At 56.7% G+C, this 22,789-nt stretch overlaps 1 protein-coding gene and 1 long non-coding RNA gene across 2 annotated transcripts in view; one reads left to right on the forward strand and one right to left on the reverse strand.

Annotated features, from left to right (window-relative positions):
• The window catches only part of SLC8A2 (solute carrier family 8 member A2), a 29,008-nt gene extending 12,741 nt beyond the window's left edge, over window positions 1-16,267 (forward strand). Inside the window, exons 4-10 of the mRNA XM_042969547.1 lie at window positions 2,949-3,371; window positions 7,169-7,272; window positions 7,432-7,449; window positions 8,713-8,837; window positions 9,110-9,209; window positions 13,349-13,627; window positions 14,832-16,267. Of these exons, the coding sequence (XP_042825481.1) occupies window positions 2,949-3,371; window positions 7,169-7,272; window positions 7,432-7,449; window positions 8,713-8,837; window positions 9,110-9,209; window positions 13,349-13,627; window positions 14,832-15,208 (1,426 nt within the window). The 3' untranslated portion in view covers window positions 15,209-16,267. The remainder of the gene's footprint in view (window positions 1-2,948; window positions 3,372-7,168; window positions 7,273-7,431; window positions 7,450-8,712; window positions 8,838-9,109; window positions 9,210-13,348; window positions 13,628-14,831) is intronic.
• A 155-nt stretch (window positions 16,268-16,422) lies between these two features.
• LOC102962870 lies at window positions 16,423-20,959 on the reverse strand. Its single transcript, XR_006211889.1, has 3 exons — window positions 20,886-20,959; window positions 18,883-19,091; window positions 16,423-16,638 (listed from the first exon to the last, which is right to left on the reverse strand). It is a non-coding gene; the product is annotated as an uncharacterized LOC102962870 (long non-coding RNA).
• Between the last annotated feature and the right edge of the window lie 1,830 nt (window positions 20,960-22,789).

Genomic DNA, 22,789 nt, shown 5'->3' on the forward strand with positions numbered 1-22,789 from the left:
AGAACCCAACGTTGCATTTGGTTGTCATGTCTCTTTAAAAAAAAAAAAAAATTTTTTTTTAATGTTTATTTTTGAGAGAGAGACAGACAGACGGAGCGTGAGCGGAGGAGGGGCAGAGAAAGAGGGAGACACAGAATCCGAAGCAGGCTCCGGGCTCCGAGCTATCAGCACAGAGCCCGATGCGGGGCTCGAACTCGTGAATCGCAAGGTCGTGACCTGAGCTGAAGTCGCATGCTTAACTGATGGAGCTACCCAGGCGTCCCTGTCGGGTCTCTTTAGAGTTCTTCAGTCGGGATATCGATCCCTTGGCTTTTCTCTGCCTTTCATGACCCTGACACTTTTGAAGACAGGCCAGTTAGAACAGCCCACAGTTGGGCTTTGTCCGATGTTTCCTCATGACTCAGTTCAGGGGGCGCACTTTTTGGCAGGAATTCACGTAAGTGATGCTGTGTCCTCCTCAGTGCATGATATCAGGAGGCCCACGACACCCGCCTGCCCCACCGCTTCTGATGCCACTTTAACCATTTGGCGAAGATGGTCCTAACATCCCCACCTTCTACTATCCCTTCAGTTCATGTTTCTGACATCCCATAACGTTAGATTCTAAGATCTTTTTAAAGTTTGTTTATTTTGAGAGAGAGAGAGAGAGAGAGAGAGAGAGAGAGAGAGAGAGAGAGAGAGAAAGCACACACGGGAGCAGGATAGGGGCAGAGAGACAGAAGCGAGAGGGACACAGAGAGAGGGAGAGAAAGGGGATCCCACGCTGGCTCTGCACCATCAGCAGGGCTCAGACCCACAAACCCCGAGATCATGACCCGAGCCGAAGTCGGACGCTTAACCAACGGAGCCGCCCAGGCGCCCCTCTAAGATTCTAATCTTCATATACGCATATCACTAGCTAACTTTGGTTGAGTGCTTCCCTTGCATAATAGCTCAGTCCTTATCACACCCCCAGGAGGTAGGCACGGTTATTAGCTCCACTTTACAGATCGGGAAACTGAGTCTCAGAGGGGCTGCACATCCTAACTGCCCGAGATCCCACAGCTGGCACAGCAGCGGAACCCGGCTTGGAGCAGGTTAGCTCACGGGGCTGGATGCCTTGGCCACCATGGACAGCGTCTCCCGAGCTGAAGGCAGCCACGACAGGGAGTCCCTTCTCTGTCCACTCCAGGCTTATCATCTGGTTCTCCCTCTTTGCCAGAACCTTGGGGTCCCTCTGCGCCTCCCACAGAGCCGACTTCTTCTGGAGAATTAGAGCCCGGGGCCTCTTTCTCACGAAAGTGACCACAGTAATGATAGAGGACGCTTCTGGATCACATAGCCCTGGCACCGGTGCCTGTGGCGCGTGGTGGGGAGGACCGGAAGGGGAAATTATAGGTGGTCAAGGTGCATTTACAGCCCAGAGTCATTTTGATGCCTACAGCCCTGCCAGGAGCCCAATCATGTCCTGTCCCCTCAACGTTTCACTCGGACTACTCCGAGGTCGCTCATTCCCTCCCCTGCCCCATTATAGGGTATCTCGAATGTGCGTCAGAGACACAACCGATGCCCTTGTAGATCTAAGCCAGCTCACATCCTTCCCCTCCTCAGAGGCCTCCCATGTTTCCCATCCCACTCGGCATAAGCACCAAAGTCCTTAGCGTAGCCCACCAAAGCCCCGTGACATCTGCCCTGTTGTTCCCTTTGTGATCTCATCTCCCTCTTCCCCTTACTCCCTCCACTGGAGCCACACTGGCCGCCTCCCAGATACTCAGATACATCCCTCAGATACTCCAAACGACTCCTGCCTCAGGACATTTGCACTGGCTGTTCCCTTTGCCAGGGATACTTTTCCCCAGATCTCCTCCACACGGCTCCCACCCTCACCTCCCTCAAGTCTCTACTCAAATGTCACCATTCAGAAACGCTTTCCCTGACATCCTAACACAACGCCTTCCCGCGCCCTACCCTCTCATCTGTTTTCCTCTATTTTTCTCCATTGCACCATCACCACCTGCCAGTTTATATAATGTTTGCTGTTTATTTGCCTCCTATACTAGAATAGAAGTTCCACCAGGGCAGGGATGTTGCTCTGATCTGGTTTTGCTGTGGTTTCCCCCAAGAAACACTAAGAACAGTGCCTGGCACACAGCGGGTGCTTGACAAATACCTGTTGAATGAATGAACTGGAAATAACTTATTACATGTGCAACGGTCACTGTGATGTGACTCTCCCACAGGCCTCCGAGCCCCGGGAAGGAAGGGCCTCTTCCCCGCTGTGTTCCCAGCACTGCCCAGCACAGGGCCCAGAGCAGGTGCTCAGGGAGTACTTGTTGAATGAATGAGCCCAGTTAAACAGTGGACTCGCTGTCGTGGGCATCCAGGAGCACACAAAGGCTTTCATCAGAAGTGTGAACATGGCAGCTCTGGACCCTGGATCCCTGCCACTCCCAAGTGTGGTCCCTGTAGCCCATGGGAGCATCCACATCCTGTGGGAGCGACTTAGGCATGCAGTCTGGAAACTCAGAGCTGCTGAGCCAGAAATCTGCATTTTAGCAAGATCTCCCAGGGGGCTCGGGGGGTGCCTTAAGGGCCGAGAAGTGTGGCTGTGGAACACTCCAGGCTCTCTCCACTCTGGGATTTTGCATGTGCTGTTCCCTCTGCCTGGAGCACTCCTGCCCGCTGGAAACTCCCACAGGAAGCCGGCGCTGATTTCATTTTCATCGTTCTCTATGTAATGCTGGCGCTCCTAATCCTCACGGATTCCATGGTGGGAGGGACCAACCCTTATCTTGTTCCCCTTCTGCACCCCTGACTATGTGTCTAACACCCGGCCAGTCTCATACTTGTGAGTTTTCGGTGGCGCCTTTCCCTCCTCCAGGAAGCCCACCCTGACTCCCCTCCCTCCCAAAGAGCCTTTGACCAACCTTCACCCCTGTTTTGTCCCCTCCCCTCCCCTCCCGCCGCAGCGAGGGCACGCTGGTGTTCAAGCCGGGCGAGACACAGAAGGAGCTGCGCATCGGCATCATCGACGACGACATCTTCGAGGAGGACGAACACTTCTTCGTGCGGCTGCTGAACCTGCGCGTGGGCGACGCGCAGGGCATGTTCGAGCCCGACGGCGGCGGGCGGCCGAAGGGACGGCTGGTGGCGCCACTGCTGGCCACCGTCACCATCCTGGACGACGACCACGCGGGCATCTTCTCCTTCCAGGACCGCCTGCTGCACGTGAGCGAGTGCATGGGCACCGTGGACGTGCGCGTCGTGCGCAGCTCGGGCGCGCGGGGCACCGTGCGCCTTCCGTACCGCACCGTGGACGGCACGGCGCGCGGCGGCGGCGTGCACTACGAGGACGCGTGCGGCGAGCTCGAGTTCGGCGACGACGAGACCATGTGAGCGCGTCGGCCGGCAGCCCCGGGGCACCGCGGCGGGAAGACGGGGCGGGGCCGAGGGCGCGGGCACGGCGGACGAAGTGGGCGGGGCGCTGGCGGGGCGGGGCCACGGAATTGGGGCCGGGCCTTGAGAAGTGGGTGGGGCGTGTCCATATAGTGGGCGGGGGCTGGTGGGAGGCGGGGCAAGACCTAGGGAGGGGGCGGGACAGAGGCGGGGAGGGAGGAGACAGGAGTGCCGGGGCGGGGCCAAGGTGAAGGGGCGGGTCTTGGGGCGGGCCTAGGGGAGGGGTGGGGCTTGTGGGTAGGAGGAAGGCTCTGGGGAAATAGCTGGAGACTCAAGGGAAATGTGAGCGAGGCTTTGGGAAAAAAAAGACCGAGTAGGAATGGTAGGGCCTGGGAAGGTGGGGGCAGGGCCTGAAGAGACCCTGAAGAAACTGGAAGACTGGGATTTGGGGAAGGCGGGTGGGGTCGGGGCAAGTGCCCTGGTTAACAGACACAATAACGCACACACCGGCACACACAGAATCACAAAGCTACAGACACGCGCGCTGGAGCACAGTCAGGGGTGGTCTCACGCTCAGACACGCGGCCACCCCCTTGCACAGATGCCCGAGTCCCCTCTGTGTGCCTGCAGCCTCACATCCCCCGCCGCATGCCTGGCGTGCAGACGGCGCCTCCCCCCCTCTCCCCCCCCCCCCCCCCCCCCCGCTTTGCCTGCTCTCTTCCGCCCCCGCACGCCCGTCTGTCTCCCTCCTTCTGCCGCCCACGCTCCTCCCACCGAGCAGAGCCCCCGCCGCGCTCCCTGCCCCCTCCCCCTCCCAGCCTCTGGGCCTTGGCCTCCGCTCAGCTTCTCGCTGCTCTCCCCGCCTCTCCATCCCTCCCTTCGTGTCTCCGCGTCTCTCGCTGTTGGCAGGCCCTCTCTGGGGCTCTGTTAATCTCCGGATCTCGGTCCCCAGTATCTCGCTGACCCGGGTTATATTTCAGTGACGGCCTCTCCGTACCTTTCCATCTGCCTCTCTGCCTGCGTTGGGCTGAGAACTCGGGTTGAGGGCTGAGGGCACCATCCCGGACCCCACTTGTCACATTCTAGAGGCAGGGGGAATGGAGAGAGTTGTCTTTCTGCTTATCCTGGTCCTCCCTGTAGTCTAACCGGCTTCCCTCTTGCTGCTGCGACCCCACAGGCCCTCTCCTCCCCCACACGGCTTCCCCAGGCTGGGACACCCTCTGCCCCTGCCCCTACCCCTGCCCCCACCCAGTCTTCCAGCTGTGGCTTCAGAAGACCGAGAACAGGAGGCTAATTAGCGTTTAGGGAAACACATCCTTCCTTTCCCGGGCAGGCGCTAATTAGAGGTGCTTGGAAGCAGCCCGGGGCCAGAGGGGTGGCCCCAGGGAGGATCAACCCGGAAGTGGAGGAGAGACGCCCAGAGATGGGGTGGCGGGGAGAGAATGCAGAGAGAAAGAGAGAGAGAGAGGCGCTCAGAGACAGAGAAGACCTAGAGAGAGATGGAGACACAGAGAGAGAGCAACAGAAGCAGAGAAAGAAAGAGACGGAAAGACAGGAACGTTGATACAAAGGGGGAAGGAAATTGACACAGAAGTACGTGGAGAGAGAGGAGAGGGATGGAGAGGCTATGATCCGGGAAGCCTGAAAGGAAGAGACAGAGACCTTCTTACTGAGAGGAACTCGGGGGAGGAGAGGTCTTCTTGATGCTTCAGAGAGTTTGGGTCAGAGAGAGGGACAAAAGACAGGGTTGCGAAGGAGACGGGTCCGAGTTCAGAGGCTGGGAAGGGCTGGAGAGTGGGGTTTGCAGGACGCAAGGAGGGCACACGTGAGGGTGACAGAAGGTCAGCCTGGGGAGAACGGCTGCTTCCTTTGATCTCGGGAAGCCCTGCCTTAGTCTAGCCCGAGTCCCTCTTGCTGTCCCCTGCCAGTTGGGTTTCTCCTCCCTGGGTTCCATGAGGGCGCGCCCGTCAGGATGCCAGTTGGCATGGGTGTCAGTCACCGGGCGTCAGTGGATCCCGGCGTGTCTGCGAGAGAGTGAGCGTCGGAGGTGTGTGTGTATCACCCTGTCAGCGTGTCGCGGGGTCGACAGCTGTCTGCACATGTCAGGGTGTGTGAGTAGAATGTCTCAGGAGACCCTGCTTCCCGCCACGGTGTTCCAGAACCTTGGACAGCTCCCAGTCCACTTCTGAGGCTGGGGGTGGCCATTTCTTTCTGCCCACAGAAAATTAAAATATCCTGAGACCAGAAGGGGGTGAGGGTGGAGGTGGGCATATGTCCCCACATGGCCATCTTGTGTGCATCTGTCTCTACATGGGTGTCGCTGTATCCTGTGCGTTTGTGTGTTGAGATGGGTCCATTGAGTGACTGTCTGATCGGGAGCGTTTTGCTTGAATTGTGGTGACTTTGGCGGTTCCATTCTGCAGACGCTGAGACAGGGAGAGGGGAACACAGATAAAGGAAGGCAGAGAGCTGGGAAGAGACTGAGACAGACAGGGTCAGAGATGGAGACAGAGAGAGAGAGACTGAAGGGGATAAAAATAAACAGACACCCGAGAGCCATAATGGGCGAGATGTAAGAAAGGAAGAGTCTACACGGAACCACAGTGGGGCTCTGCAGGTTGGCGAAGTCGCCGAGGCTGCGGTGGGGGTGTTGTGCTAACAGGCATCTGGTCTGTGTGATTTTGCCACTGCATAGGGAATGGCTGCGGGGTGTGATGGTGTGTGGGTGTGGGCGGTGTTGATTGGCTTCTGCTGGGTGACTGTGTGGGCTGGCTGTTTGTGTTTCTGGGTTCTGGGGCCGGGCCTCAAGGTTCCTACAGCTGAAAGGGCTGCTAGCGGCAGGGCCATGGGTTTTCTGGGATTGTGGGTCTTTGTGAGTGAGGGGGGGTGGGCTGTGTGCCTGGAGGGCACGGACAACTCCTGGCTCTTCCCCCCCCCCCCCCGGCACCCCCTGGTTACCATAGCAGCGCGGATGCTGAGAAAATCAATCAGCGCTCAGTTAATCCTCAGAATGTGGTCAGGACAGAGGGCAGCAAGGAGAGGGCCTCCTGAACTGAAGGATTAGAGTTCACAAATGTTTGTGGAACAGGCACCGCTCTAGGCATTGGGGGGGGGGGGGGGCGTGCAGCAAAGTACATAAATGAACAAAGATCGCTGCCCTGGTGGAACTTACTTTTTTTTTTTTTTTTTTACATTTTTAAAATATTTATTTATTTTTGAGAGAGAGAGAGAGAGAGAGAGAGAGAGACAAAGCGTGAGCAGGAGAAGGGCAGAGAGAGAGGGAGACACAGAATCTGAAGCAGAATCCAGGGTCTGAGCTGTCAGCACAGAGCCTGATGCGGGGCTCGAACTCACGGACCACGAGATCATGACCTGAGCTGAAGTCAGTCTGACGCGTAACCGACTGAGCCACCCAGGCGCCCAGAACTTACTTTTTTTTTTTTTTTAGAACTTACATTTTAATGTGAAGAGACAAATGGCAAACCGTAAACACAATAAACATATTCGATGGTTTGTTAGAAGGTGATATGGAACAAAGAGCGTGTACAGCAGGGAAAGGGGGCCAGGCGTGCTGAGGTCGGGACAGGGATGGGACTTCAATATTAAAGAAGGTGGGGGAAGTGAGCTTCATTAAGAAAGAGGTTTGAACAGAGATCCAGAGGCACTGAGGGAATGAGCCTGGGGGAAATTGCGGGGCCTGGGATGGAGGGGCGCTCCAGAAATTGGGCAAGTGGAGAGTTAGCTGGCGATTCGGGTTGGGGCCTCATGCTGGGTGCTTTTCCTCCCCGCTCAGGAAAACTCTTCAGGTAAAGATAGTTGATGACGAGGAATATGAGAAAAAGGATAATTTCTTCATCGAGCTGGGCCAGCCACAGTGGCTTAAGCGAGGGATTTCAGGTGAGGGGTGACAGGGATGCTGTGGGAGAGGGAAGGGGTCCAGGGTGTGTGTGTGGGGGGACCCTCAGAGGCTCCATTAGTGGCTGCTCCTTCAGGCTCGTAGATCTGAGCTTCCCAGGGAAGCAATCTCACCTTCTCTCTGTCTCTGTCTCTCCCCAGCTCTGCTGCTCAATCAAGGTGAGTGGAGTCACCGCCGGGCTTTGAGTGCAGGTTGACTGCAGGGGGGGTCTCGGGAGGAGGGTCATGGCCTCAAGCTACCCTTTGAGGTCACGTTTGAGGCAGGTTGGAGGTGAGATAAAGGCAGACTCGGAGCTGGTGAGGGTTGGAGTTGATCTCAGAGTTGGTGGGGTCCATTGAGTTTGGGGCTACAGCTGGGGGTTCGGAGGCCAAGATCATGTTTTGTTTGTAGTGCACGTTGGGGGAATGGGAGGTCAGGATCCCATCTGGGTTTGTGGTGGGATCAGATTAGAATTGGGGTCAGATGTAAGTCAAAGCCTAAGCTGGGGTTTGAGGTGAGTTGGGGGGGGGCGGTTATGGTTAGAATTGAGGCCAGGGTGAGAGATTGGGGTGAGGATGGGGGCAGCTGCTTGAACATAAGGGACAGAGTAGTTTGGGAGTTGAGATCAGAATCTGGATTTGGAGTTAGGATTAGGGTCAGACTAAAGATCGCATTAGTCAGGGTAAGTGATAGGAGCTGCTGTAACAAATAGGCCCCCAAATCCCAGAAGCTTAACCACAATAAAAGTCATTGCTGGCAGAGTTTTCTGAGAGTGTTCCTGGTTGGGGTGGCATTCCTCTAAGAGTTAGGGTTAAGTTGGTGCTGGGCTTGGAACAAAGGACCAACATGCTTTGGGGAGACAGGTGAGCTGAGGGCCAGCTATAGGTGGGTCTGGGTCCAAGATCTGTACCAACATTGGCTCTCCCCTCTTTCCTCACCACCTCAAACACACTCGAGGATGTTTTTCAGAGCTTAGATATAGAGACAAGTCCTCCTCCCACGAGGGTGGTGATGATGATGACGGTGTTGGTGATTTTAACAAAGGAAATAACATTTTAGACTATTTTTGTGTGCCGGGCACTAAGCCCTAAGCACCACACGTGAAGTAACTCCTTTAACCCCTCACAACCACCCATAGGTGGCTACTGTTGTTGTACCTGTTTCACAGATATGAGCACGGAGGCACAGAGAGGCTAAGGCATTGCCCGGGGTCACACAGCTCCCTCCATTTGAAGCCCAGAGCCTACCAGCTGAACTTCATGGACCAGCTGGGTCTTAGGTTGAGGAAGATGGTGGTCATATGGGGACACTGGGGCAGGCTGGGGGCGTGCCACCGCGGAGGCTTCCTAAGGGACAGCTGACAGAGTTTTCTTTCTCAGTGGGAACAGATAGTGAGGGCATCACAGGCCCAGTGAGCCTAACTCCCATCCTTCATGCTGCAGGGGATGGGGACAGGAAGCTGACAGCCGAGGAGGAGGAGGCTCGGAGGATAGCAGAGATGGGCAAACCAGTTCTTGGGGAAAACCGCCGACTGGAGGTCATCATCGAGGAGTCATATGATTTTAAGGTGACTTTCTGGGGACCCCAGCTTCCTGGAGTCTTGGGGAAAGTCTGGTAAGAATCAAGTAGGAGGGTGATCTAGGGTCCGAGCCGATCCCTCCGCCAGCACCATGGACAGCAACACCACCTTTTCCCTTCTTGCCGTGAACTGGGGTGTGGGGAGGTTGAGGACCCCTGAGCATGGGCTGTGAGCCCCAACCCCAGTGTTCCTCAGGGAGCCTCAGGGATGCGCTGAGGTGGTCACAGGCAATGGTCTCTTCCCCTCCCTTTCATCCTCAGAACACGGTGGATAAGCTCATCAAGAAAACCAACTTGGCCTTGGTGATTGGGACCCATTCATGGAGGGAACAGTTTTTAGAGGCAGTTACAGTGAGCGCAGGTAAGTGGGGAGGGAGGAGAGAGGAGAGAGAGGGAGGGATGGGGAGACAGAGTGCTGGGGAGGAAAAGAGAGAAATGAATAGAAAGAGAGAAAGAGGGACAAGAAGAAGAGGACAGAGAACGATAGAGAAGAGAAAGAGAACAAGGACACAAAGAAAAGAAAGAAACAGGGAAAGATAAGGAACAGATACAAACAGGAGAGATGGACACACACAAGGAGAGAGGTGCAGAGAATCACGGAGAGAGACAGAGACATGGAGAGAACATGAGGGGTGTAGAGAATGAAGTCAGTAAACTGCAGAGGGCCAGAGAAAGAGCGAGAGAGGGATACACAGAGAGAAAGGCAGCCGGAGGGGTGGAGGCAGAGAGCTGAGGGGAGGAGAGTCCCAGCTGGGCTTTCTCCTGGCGTCAGATGGCTGGAGGGTGGGAACAGGTTAAACGTCATGGCCTCCTCAGACAGCCTGGGCGCCTCTGTTGCCACGGAGACAGTCAGGGTCGGGGGTGCATCCCAGCTCTCTCCCACCTGTGCGGGGTTTCGCCCTCCTTGGGTCTCAGATGGGCCCACACTGCCCCCCTGTGGCCAGAGACACCGTGGCACTTGGATTCACGGGTTCAGTCTTGGGAGACCAACATCGGCCCTTTGTGATACAGATTGGGGAAACTGAGGCCCAGCAGCAGAGGAGGGACTGGCCTGAAGTCCCACAGGGAATGAGCTGGAGCTCAAGGCTTCTCTGTCCCTTATACAACATCAGGCCTCCTTCAGGGAGGCCTAACTGTAGGAACTGAAAATACACTAGGAATTGTGGTTGAACAGGGAGATCGAAACAAACCAGGCTTTGGGAATGGAAATATACCAGGAAGCGAAGTGATGTCTCTCTCTGAAGCCACAGTCTTTCAATATCTATTTCTTTATTATTATTATTCTTTTCATGTTTATTTTTGAGAGAGGGAGGGAGCAGGGAAGGGGCAGAGAGAGAGAGAGGGAGACACAGAATCCGAAACAGGCTCCAGGCTCCGAGCTGTCAGCACAGAGCCCGACGCAGGCCTCAAACCCATGAACTGTGAGATCATGACCCGAGCCAAAGTCAGAGGCTCAACTGCCTGAGCCACCCAGGCACCCTCCAATATCTATTTCTGGGGGATCCTCTGGACTCAGCCCTGTTCACGACATTGCTGGGGACAAAGAGATGATTATGATGGCATGAAGCCTATTCTCACAGTGCTCATAGTCCAGTGGGGGGAGACACACATGCCACAAGACAGTGACAACCCAGAGCAGGCAGGGCTGGGCCAGGGGACCTCAGGTTGCTGCGGGAACCCAGATAGGAGGTTGACCCAGCCTGAAGGTCCGGGAGGGCTCCCTGGAGGAGGAGGCTTCTGAGCTGCGTCTTCACATTGGAATAAGCGTTAGCCAGGAGGAGGAAGAAGACGGGGAGGTATTGCGGGCAGAGGGGGAAATCAAGTACAGAGTTTGTAAGTACCCTAGGTCGTGGCGCGTTTGGGGAAGGTGACTAGGTTCGGGCGTGAAGAAACAGCCTCAGGAGCTGGAGGTGGGCAGAGCCCAGACCGCGCAGGTCCGCATAGGCCACCGCAGGGAGCTGGGGTGTCATTTCGGTGCAAGGGCGGGGGGGACCACGGGGCATTTTGAATGGGGGAAGCTCCAGGCTTCCCCAAGCCGGAGGGAGCTTGTGGAAGGAAGGAGAGGCTGGGATGGGGGGTGGGGGGGGGGAGTTGAGGCTGTCCAGCTGGCAGGAGGTGGGCCAGGAGGAGGTGACAAGGGATGGGAGCGGCGGTCCAAGGACCGTGGGGAGACAGCACTCCCTCCGGGCTCAGCGGAGAAGAGAGGGTAGCACAAAACTGAGGCTGCGGGGTGCGAGACGGTGGTCGTGGAGGTGACTCAGCTGGTGGGTCGGTAGGAAGCAACCCATTAGATCAGAGGAAGTAGTGGGGTGGGGGAGGGTAAAACCCTACCAGTGGTAATAATCCTGATGACGACGTCATGATGGGGACCGTGGAGCGCCAGGCAGCCTTTGAAGTCCATCTCCTGTCTGGCCTCAGTCAGCTAATGCTCCCCAAGTTTCCAGCTCGGTCCTTGATCATTGTGAGCACTTGGTTCAACCCGTGCCCCTGCCTCCTTGCCGCGAGCATGAGACTGCTTGAGGCGCTGACGGAGAGGGGCGGGTCTCACCCCCTTGGATGACACGTTGTGTCCTGTCTTGCACCTTCAAAGGTGCTTCTGTATTTCCTTTACCTCCGGGCCTCAACCGGATGCTCTTTGCAGGGCGGCCTTGGTTTGGAGCATCTGTGAATCTCCCCAGGCACTAGAAGGGGCCTTTCGATAACAGCCGTCAGGCTGGAGATGCGCCGGGCTGCGCAGAGGGTACTTTACGTGGCCCGCCTCGTGCAGTCATTACAGCCCTCTCTTGAGGCGGGTCCAGTTTTTACTCCCATTTCTCAGATAGGCATGCGGAGGCTCAGAGAGGTTAGGACACGGATTCAGGATCACGCGGCAGATCCAGAGTTTGGAACCAGAGACGTGGCTCCAGAGCCACAGGCGTAACCGTGAGGCTCCCTCTATGGGAAGGGCTGGAGAAGAGCCTCCCCTGATGGGAAAGGCTGGAGGAGTCTGCAGAGACCAGAGCCTTGAATGCCAGGCACAGGAATGTGGGCCTCGGTCTAAGGGCAGTGGGAAACCAAGGCAGGATTTGAAGCAGGGCAGGGAAAAGCCCCCGGGAGATGCAGTGATAGCAGCCCTTCCCTGCCAAGCGTGCGTTCTCCCCACTCTGACTTCGGCCACGTCTCATCACCGTGGCCAGTGAGGAACGCATTCAGCGGCAAACAACAGAAAACGCAACCACAAGCAGCTGAAGCACCCTAGAGGTTACTTTTGTCACAGAACAAAGGAATCCGTAGGAGGCAATAAAGAGTCAGCAGCTCAGTAACATCGTTAAATGCCCAGGCTCCCTCTTTATTTCTCTTTCCCACTCTCAACCTTTGCCCACATGGTGGCAAAATCGCTGCCGCATCTCCAGGCGTCAAGCTCGCATTCCAGGCGGGGAGAAAGAGGAAGTAGGGTAGCAAGAAGGGGCAGCGTGCCTGCTGCTTTGGAGCGTCCAATTCCACTTTTCCTGGGGTCGCCGCAAAAGTCTCCTTCTTTGAAAGATGGCGCGAAGCATGAAGAAACCACTTAGTTAAGCATTTGCAAACTTTAAAAAAAAAAACAAAAAACAAGACAAGAGACTAAGTGAGCTGGAAAAGCGGGAGAGGGATAGATGACCCGAATTCCCGAATCCGCCAGTGTGTCCTCTGCTGGCTGACAGTTCAGAGGAGCTTGGGTGGCCCTCCCCTCGTCGCCGTGGCTCCCTGCCTTTTGCTCCCTGGCTTGCTCTGCGTGACTGATCCAGGACTACCCTGTTCCTTATCGGCGTCCTTCCGGGCGTAGCGCCCATTCAATTCGTTTCCCGCTTCTCATTCATTGCTTTGTGCTTCTCAGTTTAGGGCAAGGTAGACAAACCATTCCATGTGGGCTTTCCCCTGACAGAAGCCCCAAGTGGCAGGTCAAGGACAGGTCGAATTCAGTCACAGCAGGTGATACAAACACCACGAAGGGCCAGTGAGGCGTCCTTTACAGCGTTCAGAAAACACCTCTGTGACACAGTGCCCGTGTCAGGAAAGCCAGAGCTTTCCAGAAGCCCTCCGCTTAGGTCTCCTGGCCGGGCTGGGTCACATGGCTACTGTTGCAAGGGGTTCTGGGAAAGCAAGCACCTTTAGCTGAGCATGTGGCTACGTTAGCTACAATGAGTCAGAGGAAGTCAGTATTTCCAGCTTAGAAATGGCTTTCTGTAAATGGTAGCTATCAAGGCATCTGGGAAAAGGACTGGTTTTTTTTGGCTAGGGATGTGGCCTAGTTTTTTTTTGGCTAGCGGCAAGGGATCCTGGCAAGCCGAGCGCACGGCCTCCGGCACCGAGGGATTCTGGAAAAGCGAATATCGGTATCTGGGCTCCTGGCCGCAAGGAATTCTGGGAAGGCAATGCATTTTACAGAGCAGAATTTTCCTGAACAAAACGGGGGGGGGGGGCTCTGTAGGCCAGGAAGAAGGTGGCCTGGGTGTGTGCCCCAGCTGGGTCGTGTGCCCACAGGGGACGAGGAGGAGGAGGAGGACGGGTCCCGGGAGGAACGGCTGCCTTCCTGCTTTGACTACGTCATGCACTTCCTGACGGTGTTCTGGAAGGTGCTCTTTGCCTGCGTGCCCCCCACGGAGTACTGCCACGGCTGGGCCTGCTTCGGCGTCTGCATCCTGGTCATCGGCCTGCTCACCGCCCTCATCGGGGACCTTGCCTCGCACTTTGGCTGCACCGTCGGCCTCAAGGACTCTGTCAACGCCGTAGTCTTCGTGGCCCTGGGCACATCCATTCCTGGTAACCCCCCTGGGAAACCGCTTGTCCGGGGAGAGTCTCAGAGAAGCCCAGCAGCAGAGCCCGGGAGGAAGGTTGTGCAGAAATAAGGTGGTGGAATCCCACAGAACCCGGATGGTGGGTCCCACAGAAACGCAGTGAGGGAGCAGGAGAGAAACCAGGCAGGGAGGTCCTGTGATTCAGTAGGTAAACGGAATCCTCCCCAAAAGCAACCGTTGGGATGTCCCGTGGAACTAAGGTATTGGGAAATGTAGAACCCAGACAGTGGGCTCCATAGAAAGCAGGGGGCGGGGCCTGTAGAAAGCAACTTTTTTTTTTCATGTTTATTTTTGGAGAGAGAGAGAGAGAGAGAGAGAACAGCGGGGGAGGGGCAGAGAGAGAGGGAGAGAGAGAATCCCAAGCAGGCTCCAAGCCCGCCCTGAGTGTGGAGCCTGACTCGGGGGGGGGGGGGGGGGGGGGGAGGGGCCCGTCTCACCACCGTGAGACGACGACCTGAGCCGAAAGCAAAAGTTGGCCCCCTAAACCCGCTGAGCCACCCAAGCGCCCCAGAAAGCAGCTATTGTGACTGGCTCTCCGATGCCTGCGCTCTATACCGGAGATTTGAGTCTTTAGCGAGATGTTGAGACGTGGGTGGAGGCCACAGAAACGGGGCTGCGTGCTGGACAGAGACCAGGTGGGGAATTGACAGGAAGGGGGTTGCATGTGGGTGGAACCGAACACTTGTTTTGTCCCGCCAGCTGGCGATGGGGTGATGGGGCCAGTAGAAAAGTAGGCAGTGGGTTCAGGCAACGCAGACAGCGATTCCTATGGAAAGCGGGCGGCGAGTCCCATAGAAAGCAGGCAGCGGACCCCACTGAATGCAGAGACTGCGATCGGACGGTGGTTCCACCAGAAGCAGGCAGGGGGTGCCATAGAAAGTAGGCAGTGGTTACCACTGGATGCAGACAAGTCCCATAGAAAGCAGGCAGCGAGTTCCAGAGAAAGCAGGCGGCGGGTCTTGCAGAGCGCCCGGCACGGGTATGATGACCCACTTCGTGGCTTGCTTGGGGTCAAGGGCCTCAGGCGGGGAGCTGCGGCCGCGGGAGGCGGGGTCTGCCCCGGGGGGGAGGTGGGGGGGGGGGCACCGGGGATGGTGTCGGGGTCTCCTGGAAAGCTGGCCTGGGGGACAGGCTGGGCCCCTGTGACCGCCGTGTCTCTGCCCACGCAGACACGTTCGCCAGCAAGGTGGCGGCGCTGCAGGACCAGTGCGCGGACGCGTCCATCGGCAACGTGACGGGCTCCAACGCGGTGAACGTGTTCCTGGGCCTGGGCGTGGCCTGGTCGGTGGCCGCCGTGTACTGGGCGGTGCAGGGCCGCCCGTTCGAGGTGCGCACCGGCACGCTGGCCTTCTCCGTCACTCTCTTCACCGTCTTCGCCTTCGTGGGCATCGCCGTGCTGCTGTACCGGCGCCGGCCGCACATCGGCGGCGAGCTGGGCGGCCCGCGGGGCCCCAAGCTCGCCACCACGGCGCTCTTCCTGGGCCTCTGGTTCCTGTACATCCTCTTCGCCAGCCTCGAGGCTTACTGCCACATCCGGGGCTTCTAGGCCCCCCTCCCCCTCCCCCAGAGACTCGGCTGCCCCTGCTTCGGACCCGCGTCTCCTTTTGTCCTCCAGAGAGATTCGGCCTCCTCTCTCCTGGGACTCAGCCTCCCTTCCTCCTGGGAATTAATATCCCTGCCCTCCGTCCCCACTAACATCCTCGTCCCTTCCCCTCGGGGGTCTCCCCGAGATACCCACAACTGCCGCCCAGCCCTGGTAGCCACTGCCCGCACCCCCGGGGACATTGCCACCTCGAGGCCCCTCCCCAGAGAACCGCCCCCTACCCCTCGACCTTCTAGAGAATCTGTAACATCTGTCTCCCTCCACACCCAGCCTTGCCCTATCCCTTAAGGTCCCCTTCCTCTAGAGGACGCCCCCCCCACCACCGCCACCACCGCCACCACCGCCAGGGACCTGTGCCCCAGAGCCTCCGAACCCAGCCCTCCCTGGGGGACCTTTGAAGGAGGCTGACCCATCCCAGGATGTCCCTGATCTCGGCCCTTCTCCCCAACCCTCAGGGAGCTCTGTTCAGCCCCCGAGGGTGGGGCGGAGGCACAGGTAGGTGCGTGCAAAAGGGGGCCACGCCTTCCCTGATTTCTCCACTCAGGCCCTTGGGAGGACACTAATTCTCGAGGCTTGGAGAAGGGAGGGGAGAAGTGTGGGGTTTCGGAGCTGGAGGAGGCGCATTTGAACCTGCAACTTCTCACATTCCAGCGCCCCCACTCGCCTCCACTACCTCCTAGAGCCCAGCCACACCTTGGAGGGGGGGGCCCTGTGTGTATATATAGTGTGTTTGGGGGAGGGGGGGGCACGGGAGGGTGCATGTCTTGGGGAAAGGGGGTGACAGACTTTCCTTTTGCGAGGGCAGCAGACTCCCCCAGCCGTGAGAACTGGCTTTGGGGAGGAGGCCGGGAATCGAAGGGAGTCCAGCGATCTCCCCTGACAATCTAGAAGGCTCATTTTGCCCTCAGTGCCAGCCAATCCGGGCAGGACCCTCGAAGAGGAGACCGAGGGTCCCAGAGGACCAATGCTACAAGCCAGCAAATGCTGCCACATCTCTGCCTGATGGGGAGCAGGGGTGGGTGGGTGGGAGGGTGGGACTGGGGCCAGGGGGTCTGGGTGGGCATTTTTAACCTTGGAGGCCACCCATCTGTTGGTAGGCCATCTGCATTTTCTTACCGTTGTTTCCTGCCCAAAGGACACACTTGGGGTGTGCGGAGTGCTGCCCACTTCTTGGGACCCTGAGGATCACCCTGCAACCCCCGTAACACCCTGCTTCCCACAGGTTTTTAGCGTCCTATCGTCCTGTTGTGCATCACCCCAACATCCCAGACCTGTTACCCACTCCCCTTTCTCTACTCCTAGCTCATCAGCACCGGTCGTTGTCTCTTCTCTGTGATTTCTGTACAAGTTGCCATAAAACTTTGAAATTCTGCCTGAAACAAAACAAAACAAAACAAAACAGCCTTCTCGCGAGGAGTTGGGATTCTAGAGGAGGGAGCTCATGAGGTCTCTGACTGGGATTTGGGCAACTGTGAAATAGACCAGGTACTCTGGGTCTTTCCATGCAGGACACCCACGGGCACCAGCCACGCCCAAAAGTTCACACCAGCTTCCCGTAGCCACGCCCCCACGCGCCACCCAGTTTGCCTAGCCACGCCCCCACTCCTCGCCCCCGGGAGCTTTCCTAGCCACGCCCCCATTCCAGCAGCCACCAACTATTCCCTTTCACTGAGCATCTTGGGAACACAAAAGAGGAGGACCCAGATTTGCCTGATCAGAGGAGCTGGGGTTGATGGGAGTTTCCCGAATAAAGCGAGTAATTTTCTCAGAGTCCTGACATAGGAGGAGGGGTGTGTGTGTGTCCAGGTGAAGGGCACAGCCTATGTAAAGGTGTGCGGACTTGTGAGTTACCGGCTTTTTCATACTCCTGCAAGAGGGTTGCACGAATGGAGTATGGGGTGCATGAGGGTGGGGAGTGGAGAGAGCCCAAGAGACCTTATCAGCCACTCTCGGGAGCTTCGAATGTATCCCAAAAGCAAAGGGGAGCTTTGGAAGGGATTTAAGGGGGACGGGGGAGGGAGGGCAGGCAGTTGATGTGGTCTGATTTACATTTTCCCACTTGCCTTCCGGCTGCCTGTGAGACCCGAGGCTGCGAGATCAGGGAGGAGGCTGGGGCGGCCAAGGAAGGGTCCTGGAGTGGAGGGCGGGGGGGGGGGGGGGGTGGAGGTGAAAGGGGGTGGTGGCTCGAGATAATGGATCAGGCTGGATGGGAGGGTTCGGGGAGAGGGCACAGGCAGGGCCCTGGCAGGAAAGAGAGAGTGCACCCAAACGGAATAGCCAGGGAGAGTTTAACGAAAGGGCTATTTTAGGGGATTAAGGGGAGGGGGCCAAGGTCAAGGAAAACAAGCTCGGGGAAGGTGCAGTACCCGGGGCCAGCAGTAGAGGGAGCAGTTCCACCACCCCAGCTTGAAGGCTGAAGTGTGAGCTGAAGCTACTGAGACTTGAAGGGGTGGCTAGAGCGGAGGCCCGGGGTATGGGCAGGGACAGCCCACACCCGAGAGACGGGGGGTGGGGGGGGGTGGGGGAGGGGGGGTGGCTGGAGAGTGAGCACCCCAACCCGACCCTCCTCCCACCCACCAGTCTCCGGCTGGTGCCTTCCATTGGCTGAACTCCACCAGAAGCCAGAGGTCAACAGGTGGTGCATAGACGTCAGCCTCTTGGGACACAGAGCCGGTGGACAGTGGGTCCGGGAATTGGGGGGGGGGGGGGGGGGGGGAGGGGGCCGTGGTGGAGAATTTGCCACAGAGGCAGTGAGGTTTCTCCTGGGTTTGGAGAATGAAGGTGGGGATAAGTCTGGGGAACAGGTCTGGAGAACTCGCTGGGTACAGGTGAGTACATGCTGAGGGTGATGCCTAGGGGAACATCCAGAGACATCGGGGAAGGGGGGGGGCGTCCTGGAGCTCAGGGGAGGGGGGGGTGTGCTTGACAGGGGCTTGGGATTTGTGGGCAGTGAGGCATCACCAAGCCACGGAGGGGGTGGGGCACAAGGAACGCGGGAGACCCGCCTGGGGGGTGGGGGGGAAGGACCCGCCAGAGAGGTAGGTGGGAAACCGGCGGACTGGCTCCACCTGAAGCCGAGGGGAGAGCGTTTCCAGAATGAGGGCGTGGTTGACGGAGTGAAAGGTGGGGAAAGATGAGCAGTAGAAAGCGACCTTGGGATTTAGGACTGGACCGGAGCAGTTCGGTGGAGGGTGTGGGGCAGCAGGCGGGCCGATCTAGAGTGAGGGGGAGGGAGAGGAAGTCGGGGAAACTGAGGCAGAGCATGTAGACCACGCTTTGGACAACCTTGTAGAGAAAGAGGGGGTTGCTGGAGGAAGATACGGGCGTGAGCGGACTTTCCCCTCCAAGGTGGGAAGGGGTGTGGAGCAGGAGGGCATTGAATGCCGGGGCATAAGAGCATCTCACGTTCCTGAGGCCCACAGCAACGGGCAGCGATGGAGAGTCCACGATGCCAGGCACTGTGTCGGGTCCTCCTGCGGATCGTCCCCCCTTCTACCGGCGCAGGAAACAGGCTCGGAGAGGGGAAGCAACTTGCCCGAAGTGTCACGTCTAGAAAGGGCGGGGACGGAGGTGGCTGAGGCCCAGAGCGCCACAGGGGACCAGGACACCTATCTTACCCGGCAAGGAAATGGGCGAGCCTGGCGGCAGGAAGCTAAGGTCTCAGCTTCAAAGAGAGGCACATCCAGGGCTTGGGACGTGGATGTGACGAGGGACGTGATGATGCTGCGAGTCCCACGGGAGTCAGCTCGCGAGGGATCTACATGAACTGTCACGGAAGCCAGCAAGAGCGCAAAGATTTCCTCTCTCGGTGCCTCAGTTCCCGCATCTGGAAAATGGGGATAATAATAATAATAATAATGGGGCTGATGATACAGGGGTGTATTAACTTATCTATATTTTTTAGAATAATACCCAGCACATAGTAAGAACTCAGTAGATGGAAACGTTATACTTTCTGGGTATTTCCAGCTTGCTCACTTTCTTAGTTCATATTCTTTCCCCTCACCCCGGGCCTCCTTTTTCCTCCCCCCCCCCCAACTCGCAGACCATAATCCCCATCCCAGAAAAGCCTCAGGACAGAGCGACGCAGACTCCCTGCAAACCGGCTGTGCCCTTTTGAGTCTCCGTTGCTAAAACCCAAACGCAGGGGAGACGAATGGGGGGATATCCCCTCCTCTCCCTCTAGCCCCCCAATTCTCTAATTCACTTCACCCAGCACCTGCCCACTCTGCGCCTGGTGCTCTGCTGGGGCCACTGCAGGGACCAGAAATGTCCCTGGACCCTGCTCTCGGCCGGCTCACAGAGCAGTGGGGGACACAGGTCGAGCAGGGTGGAAAAGGTGGCGGTCACGTCGGGGACCCGTGAGTGGAAGGGCTTTGGAGCAGGACGCAGACGGCACCGATCTGGGGGGGCTGAAGGCGTGCAGGGTGTAGGGAAATGGCCGAGGGGTGGCGCAGGACTCTGGGGCTAGCCAGGTGAAAGCCCGAGGGGCAAGGTGGGGGGTGGGGGGTGAGGAGGGGGTTGAGTGACTTCCAGAAGCCGGAGAGGAGGGCCATCTGGAAAGGGATGCCCCCCCCCCCCAGCTGTGGCTCCGGTATAGGCGTGCTACCGACCCACACCCGTGGGGCGGGGCGGGGCCGGTGGGAGCTGCCGCTGGGGGGGGGGGTGACGGCCCTGACCTCGCTCCAGCCCCTCCACTGGCTGGGCTGTACAGGAGTCATAGGACGGAGAAGCCTTGGACGCATTCCATTAAGCCACGCTGGGGTAGACTGAATAATGCCCCCCAACGCACACTCACACGCACGCACACGTCCGCACGCTACTCCTGAGACCGCGTGGACACTATGTTCCCTTACACCGCAAGAGGGACTTTACAGATGTGATTAACCGCGACATCTTACGGAGCGGACCTTCCCCTTGACGATGTGCGTGGGCTCTCAGTGCAACCACAAGGGTCCTCCGAAGAGGGGAGGTGGGGGGGGGGCGGTGATCACCGTAGGACATGGGACAAGGGAAGCGGAGGTTGGAGTCACCGGGCAGTGCCACCAGCCGAGGGACCCCGGACGCCCCTGGCCTCTCCCCTCGAGCCTCCGGAATGAGCTGCGGTGGCCTTGACTTGAGACCTCTGGCCTCCAGGATTGTAAGAGAATAAATGCGTGTCGTTTGAAGCCCCTGGGCTGGTGGTAATGCGTTAACAGCAGCAATGGGAACCGAACACAGAGACCCGCCGAAGCCTTCTGCTGCCACCTCCCATCTCTCCGGACCTCAGGCACATGAGCATGTGGTGGAAATTTCTTTTCTTTTTATGTTTGTTTAGTTTTGAGAGAGACAGGGCGTGAGCGGGGGAGGGGCAGAGAGAGAGAGGGAGACACAGAACCCGAAGCAGGTTCCGGGCTCCGAGCTGTTGGCACGGAGCCCGACGCGGGGCTCGAACCCAGGAACCGCAAGATCACGCAGGACCTCGGCCCAAGTCGGCTACTAAACACACTCACTATGTTTTGGCGGTGTTTCCAGGCTCGAGAGTTTGCATCCTCTAGAAAGAAGCGTCGGAACCCACTTTCCCAGCCTCCTTTACATCCAGGGCACAGACATGTGAGTTGGATTCCCCAAACTGACTCACCAGCAGGAGTCCTGAATTCCAGAGGAGCACCTTGCAAAGGGGGCTCCTTATGGGTTCCACGTAGCCGGTGAGGACAGTGTGACACAGGCATCCTGTGACTTTGGGGGGGGCTCACCAGCTGTAAGGAACACAGACACAGAGGCAACATCAGCACTGCGGGGCAGGGGGAGGGGCAGGTGCAGTTACGTCGTGGTCCCAGGAGCAGGTGCAGAGGCGGGGGGGTGGGGTGCATCTAAGACGGAGGTTTTCAGGGATCATGGAAGCAGCTTCCTTGTCAGGTCACTTCTGGGCGTGGTTTGGGGCTCTCTTTCTGGAAACAGCCTCATGCGTGGTTCTCCAGGCCACTCCATGCTCCCGTGAGCCACTCGTATCCTTTTTCCCCCCCCCCATAAATTCCATATGGTAAATTGTATTAGCATTAGTAAATTTGATTTGCTTTCCCGGTGGGAAAATTGTACCTTCCTGCCCCTTTGAATTCAGTAGTGGCCAAGTGACTTGCCTCAGCTAAAGAAAGAGGGCAGAGGTGATGTGTGACCCTCCTGGGTAGAAGCTTTTAAAGCCAGTGCGTGCTCAGCCATGCCTCTTTCTCCTCAGCCATGGTGACGGCATAATGTAGACACTAACAGCCCGGGGTCCCAGAGTGAGGGTGTCGTGCAGCCAGCTTGCCGTGGGCTTGTAGCTTGATCGGGAAATAAATCTGGGGCACCTGGCTGGCTCAGTCAGCAGAGCATGCATGCGACTCTTGATCTCAGGGTCATGAGTTTGAGCCCCACGTTGGACAGAGAGATTACTAAGAAAAAGAAGGGGGAGCGCCTGGGTGGCTCAGTCGGTTAAGCATCTGACTCTTGATTTCAGCTCAGGTCATGATCCCAGAGTCATGGGATTGAGCCCTGAGTTGGGCTCTGCACTGAGTGTGGAGCCTGCTTAAAATTCTCTCTCTCTCTCCCTCCCTCTGCCCCTCTTCCCTGCTGAAACGTGCTCTCTCTCTCTCAAAAAGAAAAAGAAAGAAAGAAAGAAGAGAAAGAAAGAAAAAAAAGTGAAAAGAAAAGGGAGAGAAAGGAAGGAAGGAAAGAAAGAAAGAGAGAAAATGAAAGAAAGAAAAGATTGAGAGGAAAAAGGAAGGAAGGAAGGAAGGAAGGAAGGAAGGAAGGAAGAAAGAAAAGAGAACGAAAGAAGGAAAGAAAAGAGAAAAAAAGGAAGGAAAGAAAGAAACGAGTGAAAAGAAAAGAAAGAAAAAGGAAGGAAGGAAAGAAAGAAAGTGAAAAGAAAGGAAAGAGAAAAAGGAAGGAAAGAAAGAGACAAAAAGAAAGGAAAGAAAGAAAAGAAAGAAAAAGGAAGGAAAGAAAGAAAAGAAAAAAGGAGAGAAAGAAAAAAAGAGTGAAAAGAAAAGGGAGAGAAATGAAGGAAGGAAAGAAAGAAAAGAATGAGAGGAAAAAGGAAGGAAGGAAAGAAAGGAAGGAAGGAAGGAAGAAAAGAGAACGAAAGAAGGAAAGAAAAGAGAAAAGAAAAAGGAAGGAAAGAAAGAAAAGAATGAAAAGAAAAGAAAGAAAAAGGAAGGAAGGAAGGAAAGAAAGAAAGGAAAGAGAAAAAGGAAGGAAAGAGACAAAAAGAAAGGAAAGAAAGAAAAAGGAAGGAAGGAAAGAAAGTGAAAAGAAAGGAAAGAGAAAAAGGAAGGAAAGGAAGGAAAGAAAGAGACAAAAAGAAAGGAAAGAAAGAAAAGAAAGAAAAAGGAAGGAAGGAAAGAAAGAAAGTGAAAAGAAAGGAAAGAAAAAGGAAGGAAAGAAAGCGACAAAAAGAAAGGAAAGAAAGAAAAAGGAAGGAAAGAAAGAAAGAAAGGAAAAAGGAATGAGAGAAAGAAAGAAAAAGAGTGAAAAGAAAAGGGAGAGAAAGGAAGGAAGGAAAGA

This window comes from Panthera tigris, chromosome E2, assembly GCF_018350195.1.
Source record: "Panthera tigris isolate Pti1 chromosome E2, P.tigris_Pti1_mat1.1, whole genome shotgun sequence".
Classification (NCBI taxonomy): domain Eukaryota; kingdom Metazoa; phylum Chordata; class Mammalia; order Carnivora; family Felidae; genus Panthera; species Panthera tigris.